The sequence below is a fragment of the Brachyistius frenatus genome, unplaced genomic scaffold (assembly GCF_029030835.1).
Source record: "Brachyistius frenatus isolate BFR_SWC_R1_liver_20210118 unplaced genomic scaffold, ASM2903083v1 Contig_80, whole genome shotgun sequence".
Classification (NCBI taxonomy): Eukaryota; Metazoa; Chordata; class Actinopteri; family Embiotocidae; genus Brachyistius; species Brachyistius frenatus.
In genome coordinates, this window is record NW_027210679.1 from 734,181 (window position 1) to 748,348 (window position 14,168).

At 41.8% G+C, this 14,168-nt stretch overlaps 1 protein-coding gene across 1 annotated transcript; it reads left to right on the forward strand.

The window, feature by feature from the left end:
- tcap (titin-cap (telethonin)) lies at positions 1-1,734 on the forward strand. Its single transcript, XM_069709081.1, has 2 exons — positions 1-304; positions 487-1,734. The coding sequence occupies exons 1-2, from the start codon at positions 153-155 to the stop codon at positions 875-877; spliced, it is 543 nt and encodes a 180-aa protein (XP_069565182.1). The 5' UTR covers positions 1-152; the 3' UTR covers positions 878-1,734.
- The last annotated feature ends 12,434 nt before the right edge of the window (positions 1,735-14,168 follow it).

The following is a 14,168-nucleotide window of genomic DNA, read 5'->3' on the forward strand; positions in this document are numbered from 1 at the left end:
CAGAGCCAGAGAAGATACACATGAAGATATAGCCAGACGCAGCATCTCTGTTTCCTTGGATAAACATCCGCATCTCAAGACACCAGAACAGACCTCGGGACCGATCGAGAGGAGCTACTGAAGGCGATAACGCAGATCTTACTGCAGCAGAGATGATGCCAATCTGTACCGTGATGGAGAAGCGTGACGGTGTGGTGGTGGGAGCTGACCTGACCTGCAGCCTCCGGGAGGAGAACAAGGCTCAGAGGGAGACTTACAGTGCTGACTGGCACAGTGTGAATCTCAAGACTAAACCTCAGGACAGGTGAGACCAACCACGGGTCCTCATGATGTGAATGAGAGGCTGTGATTTGAAACCTTCCTTACTATTATAAGATATGGACTGAGATGTTCTGATTTACTTTGCAAGTTCTTATATTGTAAATGGAAGAGTGATTAAATAGATAACTGCAGTTTCTAATTTGGACTTTTCTCTGATGCCCACAGACAGACCATGAACATGAATGACAGCTCTCGCAGGGAGACTCTGTCCCGGCAGTGGCAGGCCCGCTCTCTGATCCAGACCTGCCCCTCCGGTGTCTTCAGGGTGGGCACAGTGGAAAGAGGTGTGAGGGAGCACCAGCTGCTGCCAAAGAGAAACACCCTCCCTTTACCCATCTTCACGCCCGCAGAGCTGGGCGTCAGGCTCGGACGCGGAGCCCCACACACCGAGCAGGACCTGCTGCCCTTCCCCTCCCCGGACGGAGTCTGTCCCGGCAAGAGGACCGTGGACGACATCACCAGAGACCTCCCGCCAGTCAAGCCGACTTTCATGGAGTTCGCCAAAGCACCCAAAGACCTGGGTCGCTCTATGTCCCAGGAGGCCCAGAGGGGGTGAAGACAGAGGACAAAAGAAAAAGAGGGGATGTTAGGGAGAGACGAGGAGGATGACAGATGGGAAGGAATAGTCAGAGAGAAGAGCATGTCAGGAAAGATTATGACAAGATATATATAGATCTATCCTTAGAGACATTCATCATAAAATCCTGCATCCTGTAGAAACTTTATCCTCCTAAATGTCACACTTTGTCATTGTTGACATTTCAGTGGTATTGGAAACAGTTATGTGAAGGTATTTGCATTGTGATAGAGAAGCAGACTGTGTTCTCAGCTGTGCTATGGGCTAATCTTTGCATATGGCCAGTTGGCTTCACCATAACTGCTGATCGGTCAAGGTGACCCACTGGCGCGCCCCAACCACTTCTTTTGCCTTTATTTTGTATTTTAAAAAAACAAATATCCTCATGAGGTAAATGAAAGTGTTCTTAAGGTTAATGGCTAATATCTGACAGATGGAAAAAGATTTGCCAATTAAAGAAGCAGGTAGGAAAGTGTGACAAAGGTCAGATGAAAGGAACGAAGGGGGGGGGTCTCTAAACTGTGTGAAGAGTACAGAATGCACCGGCGTAATCACACACTGCAGCTCTACATACGTGTGTGTCCGTCCATGTGCGTGTGCCGCCTGACACCTCTGATCAAAAGGATTTAGGAAGAAAACGATAACTTTTTCTTTACTGTGTATTAACTGAACTTCTCTGTTAGCTGAGCATCAGTTCGTACTTATATCCGATAGCGGAACAGATATTGCAATAGCTAGATGGGTTTGTAAATGAATTTGAAATGTGTGCACTGATGCTGAAATATTTTTTCCCGGAGATTTATTATTTTTGCTAATAAAAGTTGAACTGATCATCACTTCGATTCACTTCATTGTGTTTGCTGCCTCAAACGCAACATGAATATCCTCTTTTATTCATTTATTCTATTTTTATTTATTTTATTTTGAAGGGAGAGAGGATTTTTGGTACAGTGAAGGTTTGGTTAACAAATAGACAAAAATGATGATGCCTAAAATCGTAATCTAATGTTGTACTGTGTCGGGACAGTGTTATGAATCTACCAACACTGACCTGCAGCTCTATGACTGTATAACTTTGTTGAGGCCCGAGGTCAGTGGGTTGAACGAAATGGGATATAACAATATAGCAACCAGAGTTTATATCCTCGATAATGATGATGATGTGATGAAAGAAAAGAAAACATACATTGAAAGAAATATACACTGTCAACATTAAAATGACACATTCTAGATCACTAATATGAAAAGCCGGCATTAATCGGTGAGTAGTGTCCTCCGTCCTCTGAACAAACCTCTCTTCACCACTTTACATCCCTCATTTATCTTTCACGTTGCACCTCCCGTGTTCTCAACACAGAGCGCTCTGTTCCTCCTGTCAGTGTTCAGAGTTTAGATGGATGAACTCCATCACCGCTTCTTTCCGCTCACGCTCTCAAACTAATTGACTCAATCTAACTTATCAATTATTACTTCTGCCATTAGCTGTGCTTCTTTAATATAATGTGATTACTCCTCTGGATATATTTGTCTCTTTAACCCCTTCTGACTCATTGTTCCCCTCGTTCTCTCACTTGTCTCACTGTGATAGGCGATGTGTGGTGCTTTGGTATTAATAGCATGGGTAAACACTGGCATCGCCCCGGAGACAGTGGAGAGACACCCGTATCAGCACGTTCTTCCCATTTGAACTCTTAATCCTGGTGTTTTATCAGAGATTTGGGTGCCTTCACTCGCCCTATCTTTAAAAGTACCCTCCCACACTACAGTGCTGCCCAACCCCGCACTCTCACAGTACAACCACGTTTTTTCCAACTCCAAGTGAACCTCTAAACCCTGAAACTATTTGCAGTCGATGCCAAAGAATGTGGGTATCGAGATGGCGCGTGTTGTCATGGACAAATCAAATAAATTGACGCTGAGATTCTTTCCTAGGCCTCAGCTGTCTCAGAGGCTCGCTGTACCAGGCAAGCTCGGACTGATATGCACCTCCAGCAACCAGGAACTGGATCCCACTGTACATTAACTCGACACCTTTCCCTTCACCTTCGTGTGAACCGGTGATAAAAAAAAAAACAAAAAAACATGACCTGTGTTTTTTTTTTTTTTACACCCAAAATGTTCAAACCATTTCCTCCATTTTTCACAGATTCATTGCTTTTACTGTCGTCACCTGTAAAGACACTCATCGCGGTGTATTTAAAGATGAGGTTGAACAGTGTGAAACAATACTTCTCAGGTGGTATCACACTCTTGCTATGTTGCCCACAGTGATACATCATGACCTACAGCGCTGGAGCACGCAGAGTCACTTGTCACCACATCAACTCATCTTGCATGTGGTCGACTATTTGCCCTCACACTTATAATATCTGTTGCTGCTCCCTGCTGGATAATTTGGGTAACGTAGCTGGAGCGAAGTGGAGCTTTAAACATCCTATTAACAGTATTTATTTGCCTGTTACATTCATCATAAAATAACATAAAACTAAAAATGCATTCAATTGCAAAAAGAAAGACATAAGTGTAAAATCATGATCTTTAAGTGAAGTTTAATACAAGTATTTTCCCCCTTATTGGTGCCCATTAGAAAGCATGTCTAATGAATGCATTAATGATCACCCTGTCTTCTTCTCTGCTTCTGCGCCAGCAGCACCGTCGGTCTCAATGAAAAGAACAAAAGATGCAACATCACACAGATCTAAAGCATCTGATTAGCTCTCGTCTTCGGTCCCCTCACAGTCAACAGCACCGTAATCACAAGCCGAGTCCCCAATCAGTGTCCATCGCATCACAATCACGGTGATGCTTGCTGTTGTTTGTCACGCCGTCGCGAGGGCCCACATGACATCACGAGCAGACTGTGTTAATTGGCTGTTGGATGGGTGTTGCTGTGTGGTTGGGTTTTACCTGCTGCACGTGTCTGAGCACACATAAATATGCATCGTTGTACGCTTCCCGGAGGATCTTGTGCACTTAGTAGCCATATAATGATCAAAAGTCCAGCGACAAAAAGATTAGAAAAGTTTAGGCCACTGGTTTGGAGACATTTTATTGGAAAGAATTGGAGCACTTTTCATAATGGCATCATGAAAAAAAATGTCTTTCGCATTAATTTTGTTTCAGAGAAAGAAATTGCAGACACTTTTAAGGCTGCATGTACATCTCTTTCTAACTTTTGTTCTACTTTTCTGACACTGTTGACGAAAGTTACAACAGGTTCTTCAAGCACAGCCAGATAGACATGAGGCACTCTTTCTCCACCCAAAATATCCTCAAATCAGTGGCTCATAAAAATACTTATTTTATATTTTATTTTTGTAGTGCTGCACTGACAATGGATGCCGTGTTGTGCATGTAAATACTTTAAATTAGTTTTAACCAGAAGATCAAACTTTCAAAAAATTCATCCACCGAGTAAAATTCCTTGGAAAACTGGAACAATTGCTCATCATGGTAAAGATACAGCCCTATAATTTCATCAAGATAATCAGTAAAAAAAATAAAATAATGTCTTCGAACAGACTTGTATGAAATTTAGCTTCATTTTCTGTCACCTATTACACAGATTCACATGTGTCTCTCTCAAACTTGCAGTAATTAACAGCAATTGTCATTATGCATCAATTTAAATTGTTGTACAAATCACACACTGGTTAAATGTGCCTTTGTACAGAAAATGACCCATTTAACTGAAATCCTATATTTCTTCTGTCTGTCTAGGTTAAAATTTGCTGTCTGTTATAAAACCCTCTCTGCCTGCCATTAGGTGATGATTTGATACAAAAGAGAAAATTTCACTTTCACTGGATTTGTTGGAGCCTTCATGGTAGTCCAGTGTGGCCTGAGGCAGGTGTACCTTGCAGGGTAGGACAGGTACAAGGCCGGCCGGTAATAGTGATGTTATACCTGTGGGTCAGCCTCATTCTCCTGAATAATAACTAGATTTCTGGGAACCTGACACCGCAGCTTCATGTCTCAGTTCAGGACTTTTTCACTGTTCAAGTTTTAGTTTAGTAACACTGAAGTGAAAAGAAAAAAACCTGTTTGCAGACTGCAGAAATTCAAATGTTTTTTGTTTTTTTTGTGTTTGCGTCTTCAATTTCCTTTTTTTTTAATTTTTTTTTAAATTGATTCTTGCCTTATTGTCTCTGTCTCTGTTATTGTTATTGATTGATTGTCTCTGTCTCTGTTATTGATTGCAGACAAAAACAAATGAATTTCAAGGGATACCGAGGTAGAGTTCTCCTTTTCCTTCTTCTCAAGAATTTGTTTTGTCTCTGCAGCCATGCTGCGCTGTCCACTGTATCTGCTCGTGGGCAGACTCACGCGCTAAAAGATGACAATACAAGCATGTTGAAATAGTAAATTTGAAAATGTTTTTCTTTGCTCCACAATTTGCATTTGCTACTTCCTTTTTTGTGTGTTTCCTGCCTACGTGATTGCTTGCCCTGCCCATTTCCAACCTGTCTGTTTCTCATTAGCCTTTGCGCTACTATCTAACCTGTGCTTTGACTCATCTGTGCCAGCTCGTCTTCGTTTCTTGAGACAAATGTGTCCACGGTTTTTTGTTTTCTGCTCTGTTTCCTGGACTTCGTAGTTTTTCGAAAAAAAAAAAAAAAAATCAATCTCACGGTGGCGCTAGTTGAAATGTCAGAGGATCTATCAGCTAACTATCGTCCAGTAACCTCATATCTTGTAAATTTAAGGCCAATCTATCATATGCTGTATATGGATATATTCCACTCTGAAACAGAAATGTCATCCTTATTATTTTATCGCTGGGGGTCAACGCTTCCATCCTCAGAGCTGCCATGACAACACAGCATCTGTAAAAGTGTTATCTTAAATGAACATAGAGGGAATTACAGGCTATTTTAATCAGTGTATTTGTTTACTAAATTTAAATAAAAAAAAAAAAATTTAAGTACATTTTCTAAAAGATTGGTTATGCTCATTCTGAAACATGTCACTTCACGTTTTTGTGTCAAAACTGTGAAGAAACTTTGTGATTCTGGACTGAAATCATGGATATTGTGTGAATGTAAATTGGAATGATTTGACTCTGAAGTTATACTAGTTCAAATTAATTGACTTTTTACTAAACACATTTACATATCAGGGTTAAAGGACATACATTTGATCAGAGTTCAAAGTTTTCCTGATGGTGATGACTAAATTAACGTTCACGTTCCTCGTTTATTACAAATCAGAGTTCCAACCAGTTTTGCTGTAATTAAATTTGACCTGATTTCTAAACTGAACTGACCTCGACCCTTTTCTGTTACCCTGCTCAGGAGCCGGTGAACGGCTGGAGTATCCGCACAACCTGAGAGCCGACGTGGTGGTGTTGTTCCTAATGACCTGCTGCGCCTGAGTATTTTCTGGATCATCATCAGCTAAACAAGGTCTGCATATTAATAATGTTACACCCAAACACACAATTAATCACCCTGAGCGTCCTCAGTTTTATCACCCAGTTATTCTGACCTCCTCTGCCGGGGTGACTCAGCGATTAACCCACATTGTGTCAAACTGAGGTGGTGGTTGTCAGGTGCCAAGCTCAATTTTCTCCCCTCGTCCTCACTCAATATTTGTTGAGCAGTGACTTGACTCTTTAAATTATTTAACTCCTTCCCAGCAATATAAATATGCTTTCCGACCAAGACTTAGGAGAAGTCTATGAAAGCCTCTTCAATTCCACTGTCATTTAAAAACTCATTTTAAATATATATGTCTGACCTCAGGCAATATTTGTCATCCTGCTAAATTATTTAAGGCTTGCAATATAAATGATGTCTCTGGCCACCAGTTTTTTTTTTTTTTTTGATAGCACGATGATGCAATATTCAGTAACGCAAACTATGAGATAAATTACCCTGCTCTGGGAATTAAGTAAATTTTTATGTCAGCTAATGTAAATCTGAGGACCATTCATGCAGACAACATGACTCATTGAAACATACTGTATGATGGCTGGCTGTGTTGGATTAGTCTGGCATATGAATGACAGAAAACTGTGTGGTAATTTCTGGAAAATAATGATTGTCCATATTTTCATCTTTAATGGATTTATCCCCAAAGAAATTGGGCCTGAGGTATGTGATTTAGTGAGAAATCATCTGATCATATGATGTTTGATTTGTTTTGCTAACACACAATACAAAACCTAATTTTCTATAACTAAACGATGCCCATAGAAGTTGAACACTTGGCTAACTAACATCTGCAGCAGCATTTTAGCACAGCGAAGGAAATTCCAGGGGGGCAAAAAGGAAAATTCCCCACGAAATCTCAGAATGCTCCTAAAGACTGTGATCAGGAGCAAAAATAATTGCTCCCAAGATTGTGAAAAATCTATTATATTTACAAATTTAGGGTCAGTACTCTAAACCTACATTAAGCCATCATTTTATTTTCTTTCATTTTAATTTCTGTCCCTAACAAACACTCACAAACAGCACTGTTACAATATCAGCGAGAGGCGAGGCAATCCTGCACCTGCAGTGTCGAAGCCTTTAATTAATCCATTAATTTGTGCATTGTATATATATATAAGATGACAAAGAGCAAGATAAATGCTTAGTTAGAATTATCTGCTGCTTTTCTCTCACACATACAGATGATATTGTTTTCACATAAAGATGATTGCACTCTTTTCTTTAGAACAGCAATGGCATTATTTTTATTCACTCTTGTTGGCACAAGTTGGTGTTTACTGAATCCATTTTAATCTGGACTAATCTGGCATTCAAAACAGCTATTTTATGTACTAATCACAGTTTTTATGCCCCCAAATTTTGTAGATGTCTTTTTGAGGCAAAAGTTACCCCCAGATATTTAAGAACAAAAAATTCCTACAGTGGTTGAGCCTGACTTCAGCACGCTCTGTCATACACACACTCTCAGGCACACACGTCACATACGTCACACATGCACACACACACACACACACACACACACACACACACACACACACACACACACACACACACACACACACACACACACACACACACACACACACACACACATTTCATACAATTATCCAGGCACAAGAGTAGACCATAAATAATATATCTGAGTTCTTTGCTCGCAAGCTGGTAATGTGACAGACAGGCGAGAACCGCCTTGAGTGTGAAATCCTGAGATGTTGTTTGTGTGCGGTGACAGTTTGCTGTAGCCTCCTTGACGTGACCACCAGGTCTAATGGAAGGAGCAGAGCCGGGATGCGTCGCGGTCGCTGGGAGCTGCTGTAGGGTAGTGGAGGGCTGAGGAGCCTGGGGAGGAGAGCTGGGACTGTAATGAGGCTCCCTGCCCGGAGGCACAGTGGCAGAGAATATAATACAGTTTCTACCTACACGGGAGGTGAAACGTCACACCGCAGCAGGGAGAAACAAATCGAGGGATTATCCTCCCAAATGCAAACAGTATTAAAAACATCACTCCTTCCGATAGAAATAATTGTCAGACTTGAACTCAGTGCCTTTGAGCTGCACAAAGAGCAGCAGGTTTAGTTGTCGCTAAGATAAAGAGCTGCACACGACACTGAAGAAAATGTACAGAAAATATGTGAAAAGCAATCAAACGGCTGAAAGTGTGGATAAATATCTTCTGTCCACGCCGTATGTGAGAGCTTCAGCTGATAGTTTTTACAAGATACTCGGTGTGTAACCTGTTTGCTGGAGTACAGAGGCACACAGTCGCAGGTTGCCAAGGTGCCAAGAAACAGTCTGCACACACATATGCACACACACTCACCCACACAACACATATACACACACACACCAAACCACACACACGCACACACACACACACACACACACACACACACACACACACACACACACACACACACACACACACACACACACACACACACACACACACACACACACACACACACACACACACACACACGCACCCTCTCTGCCTCCGTCTGTGATCACTACATTGACCTACAGTATGCAGCACAGCCTGTTTATGTAATTATGCTCACTTTGGAAGCTAAAAGCAGAGCAGCTGGGAATCCAAGGAAATGAAAGTGTACAGTGCTTATTAAAAGCAGCCACCCTCTTCTGACTTTAAAAAAAAAAAAGGTTTTACAACAGTGAATATCAGTGGAAGTAATTAGTCTTTCATGATACTCTTCATCAGGGGGGGGGGACTCTTAAATGTCAGAGTAAAAACAATATCTACAAGTTAAGTTTAATGGACAAACTAAGTATGGTTTGTTCGAGATATTAATAGTTTGAACGAACCATGACTTTATTTACTTAAATATGAGTCTGTTGCCAATTAAAAAAATAATAGAATAAGAAGAATCAAATCATTGGATTTTACATGGAGAACAAAGTGACTTTAAAAGACTCTTTAATTTAAAATAAATATTTATTGTGTGATACATACTGTACAGTACACGTCTGTACAAACACAACAGTTGTTTTTTTTTCGAGATCCCCATATGTTTTGATGAAACAATGTATGTTTTTCTTATTAGTGCTACAAGTATACATTCATTATGTGCTGTGTTCAGAGGGCTTTCTACTCGGTATAATAATGTAAAGTAGATTACATCTTTAATCAGTTACATAGATATATTTAGGACAGAAAAACATCTTGCTGGCAAGATCACAACACTTAATTTTTACTCATATTTACAGTAGTAGCACTTTGTTTTGAGAGAACCCATAACTGCTAATGAATGCTTAATAACTCAGTAGAACATACGGTGTTTAAGTGCATTTACCAACAGCTAATTAAAAGTTAAAAGATGCTCAACAATCAGCCCATCAGGTATTACAAGCCTTTTTTTTTTTTTTGAACCAACTCGCCTTGAAACTTAATAGACGTGTTTTATCACTTCGTAAATCGTTTATTTCTAAAACAATAAACAATTCAAGTCCCTCCACAAGAATATTAAAGCTGCAATGTATTAGTTTATGTGGATGATAATTTTTTGTTCATACTGCTTGTAAAGGCGTAAACAAAGTGTTACTCTCAAACTTTGACATGTCGGAAAACGTATTTTCTCACTAGTTTTTCCCCTGATGGCGGTAACCAAGGTGTACACACAGGTGTAGCTTGTTTTAAATCGCTCCCCGTCTCCCCCGCAGGAGATTTGTGAGCATTAATATTCAGAATAACAGAGATGTGGCCATAGGTGTGCATTTTATGGCACGCTCAATGCAACACAGCGTGTTTAATAGACGCTTGCAGTGTGAGAACTTCTCAATTTGAGACGACACTAATTAGCACACGGTTTGCATTCGGCTCTGCCTTCCAAATCTCCCCACTGCCTGTCAGTGCGAAAGGGCCTCGACGCCCCCATCGCATTTCCAGCTCTGTAATTAAAACGCTGTAATCTGGGTTGGATCGTCTCTATTTTTAAAAGCCCCCTGTCATCGTGTGGGCAAAGTGACACAAAGGGAAGCGTCAAGCGGTGAAAGAGAAGGAGGAGCAGGAGGAAAATAGGGGAGACGGGAAGAGGCCACAGCAGCAGGTGATGACCAACTCGATGAGAGATGAGGAAACTAATAAACTATGTTTAATTGGCAGAGTGGCCTAAAGATAGCCTGATTTTCCTCTTGTGGGCCAGCGCAGCACACAGCCCAGGCGCTGTGCAGCAACTATGAATTATTGGTTTTCATAGTCACATGAAGAACAGAGAGAAAAGTGCCGTGGAAATGCTACCAAAGAATGTAATCCATCTCCGTGTCATTATTATGGGAACATTCTAATGAAACCATCAAACACAGAAGCAGGGGCAGGCAATACTTCCATATTATCATTTGTCATCTTTCATCAGAATCGTGAAATTTTGTTTCTGTGATAATATGAGCTTCGCGTGTTTGCACTCAATCCTGATGTCAAAATTCATTTAAAAAAAAAAAAAAAAAAAAGTTATTGTTTTATACATAGAGGGAGTTTTGACTTGTGTAATGCAGATCAGTTAAGCACAGTTTCATATGTTCGACAAGTTAGATGAATCAATGTGATTTTGCAAGTATTCGCCATATTGTATTACATATCGATACGTGAAAATACTTGTATTGATCGTGATGATTTCAACCCTGTATGGTCAGCCGTACCTGACTTGCAGAGAGGTCACACGAGGTGATGGCACAGGCTCACTGTGAGCATCTCCAGGTTATTATTGGAACATTTCTGGAAGCTCATATGCATAGCTGATATATGTCAAATATGAATGAGAGCCTGCAGCATTCGGACACTTACATAGTCCTCTATAGGCACCGGGCTGCTGAAGTATATTTAATCACATGCACACACACAGAAATGGCCATCAGTGTTGGTTAAAGGGTTGCAGAGGGGGACATGAAATGGAAAAGGCTTTTTCCACTAAACCATAGCTGAGGGCAGCTGAGGGGAAGTTGAAGCTGAAAGGAGACGACAGCATTGGCCACCTTTCTTCAGTCAGCGCGGGACTGTCAGGCTGCTGAAGACCGATCCATAATCCATGAGTTTGGCTGTGGTCAATCAAAAAGATGAGCCTGACTGTACAGGACTGTGTTTATTACTTACATTTCTCGTTATTACTGTCTTTGTAATTATTGTTATTGTTCATTATTTAGCTTGCATTAGGAATCATCTGTTCATACCCAAAGGGGTGCTAAGTGAAGGCTATGCATGGAGACGCACAGCAGCTCTCCCAGCATCAAAGCTAGCAGCATTATCATTCACATTAGCTGGATGTTCTGCTGAAAACAGATATCATGGAATCACTGTTGCTCTGAAGTTATTGCATTTCTTTTTTTTTGTTTTGTTGTTTTTTTTGTTCTTTATTAATTTTCCCCATTTGTGCGCATGTGTTCGCGGAAGTTGTCGCCCGCTTTCGTCGGCAGATGGTGACAGAAAGACGGCAGGTTTAGAGTTAGAGCTGTTATCATTAGTCCTTAAATCAGACTCACTTTCGCCTCTCCTCACACCCCCGTGCGCCCCTCTTTTGCCCCTCAACCCCCCGCGGCATCAGCTCAAGAACACGGCCATTACCTTTCCTCGTTCCTATGGCAACACCATCCTGCAGTCCGTCTGTGGGGGTAGACAGTGTGTGTGTGTGTGTGTGTGTGTGCGTGTGCGTGTGTGTGTGTGTGTGTGTGTGTGTGTGTGTGTGTGTGTGTGTGTGTGTGTGTGTGTGTGCGTGTGCGTGTGTGCGTGTGCGCGTTCACATTCACGTGTGGGTGTGTGTGCATGTGCACGGTGCGCCGAGGTTTGTTTAGATAATGTCACCAAAGAGTAAGATCAATTTTTTTTTTTTTTTAAAGGTTTAATGTCGTCCACTTCCTCTCACTCTCTGTCACCGATAAATGGGCTCACAGCCTTGAGAAAAACACCCATCAATAATTGAGGTTTTTAAGTTTTTGGAAATGAGTGCCAATCGGTCCAGTGTGTGTCTGTGGTTCTCAGTAAGTTTGTGGCTCTGTTGTAAATCTTCCTGATTGATCGGTGCAGCAGGTCACGTGTACATCTCTGAGCAGGATGTCTGGACAGTCAGAGACGCTTTGTGCTTTTCTCACTGTCACCTCGACCCCTTCAGGGAAAGCAGAAGTTTGAAGCCCTCTCACCAGCGATGTTCTGTAATGCTAAATGGGGGGGAAAAAAAGAAAAAGAAAGAGATGATATCTAGAGACAAGAGCACCAGAGTGACACGACAGAACCAAAACAGAGGAGGAGGAGGAGGAGAAGGACAGGGTAATAGAGTGAATGTTATTCTCTGTGGTTGTCCACTGTCTGACATGTATGGATGAGGAAGAGAGAGAGCGAGCCAGAGAGAGAAGCCATGTGAGATAAGGCTTTGAATATATCTCCACTGACTCTCGTCTTTTCTCTCTTGTCCCTAAGGAGTAGGGCTGACTGACAGACACCTCCCATCACCGCCACTTCCTCCTCCTCCTCCTCCTCCTCCTCTCCCGGCTGTGGGCTAGCTTTGTCTAGTGCCTACCACCAACTTGAGCCAATTAGCACGTCTCTACACACACTCCGAGTTTATTAATATGTAATATACTAGTTAACCACACACACCAATTGTCTTCCATTTGGCCATTTAAATGTAAGTCCTTCGGGGAGATATATTACAGGTGATGGGAAGGGAACTGCACCAGTTTATGGTCAATACAACTGATTTTCTGTGGAAATCAATGGGATGAGACACCCGGTGTCCCCGTGAGAGGGCCTGGTCATTAGAGAAAAGCATATTCATGCCATTTACTTCAGACAGAATGAGCTCCCACTCTGTCGGAAGTTTACTTCTTTGTTTATTGTGGGCTTGATTAGTCCCACGGTGATCTTCTCCATGTAAGCCAGCCAAGCTGGTGTCATTGTTTCTCGGCTCTTCTCCCTTCAGCGCCTTCCTCTCCGAACGCCGACTCAATCGCACACAACCTGTGCCAAGCTCCCGTCTTCCGTCTTGATCCGATCTCCCCCGAGCAGAGCTGCCACCTCACTTTGACTGGATCCGCGTGCAAAGGCAGGACTGACCCGAACGTGATCCCTCGGTTAAATACAGAAACGGAGATGAAAGACTGTTTAGCGCAACGTATGACTCGCCATCCCTCATGAGAATTAGATTTAACCTCTCTGCCGGAGGTCTGCGCAGAGCCTTGGCTGTATTAGTCTCCATTTAAAAGTTTCCCTCAGGTCGGAGGCTCATTAGAGGATTTCTTTTGGAATAGTTTACGATCTTCTCGATGTAAACTTGGACACAGAGGCAGGAACTTGTCCTTCTCTATAACAGTGAGTCTCTGACTGATGTGCCTGTTCTGCCTCTTTTTTTCTCTCTCTCTCTCTCAGTGCATAAAAGCTGCAGTACAGAATCAGATTGAGGGCCCACCTGTGCTGCTAAAGATCACACTACCACTGGCCTTCTCTCGGTTTGTTTCATTTTATGGGAGACATCTGTTCTTTCTGAATATGATTATGCTCTTTACACACAACAGCACATGAGAGCTAAACCTTTGAATACTAAGTATAAATTTGCATACGGTTTGCAATGACTCCAAAATAAACTGTGGTATGAATATAAGAGTCTCACCTTTTTAAAAGTGTAACACTCCCCCCCCCCCTCCTCCTCCTCGACATCAGGGTTGCTATTAATATGGTACATTTAAAAGCACACAAAATAAGTGTCCACATCCGTTAAGAAGTGAATAAGAAGGAGAATAATTACTTTCTATGAAACTTTTGTTGTTGCCTGTTTCCTCTGGTAAATTTCCTCTCCTTCTATGTCCCATGGCCACATTTTCATTTGATTTATTCT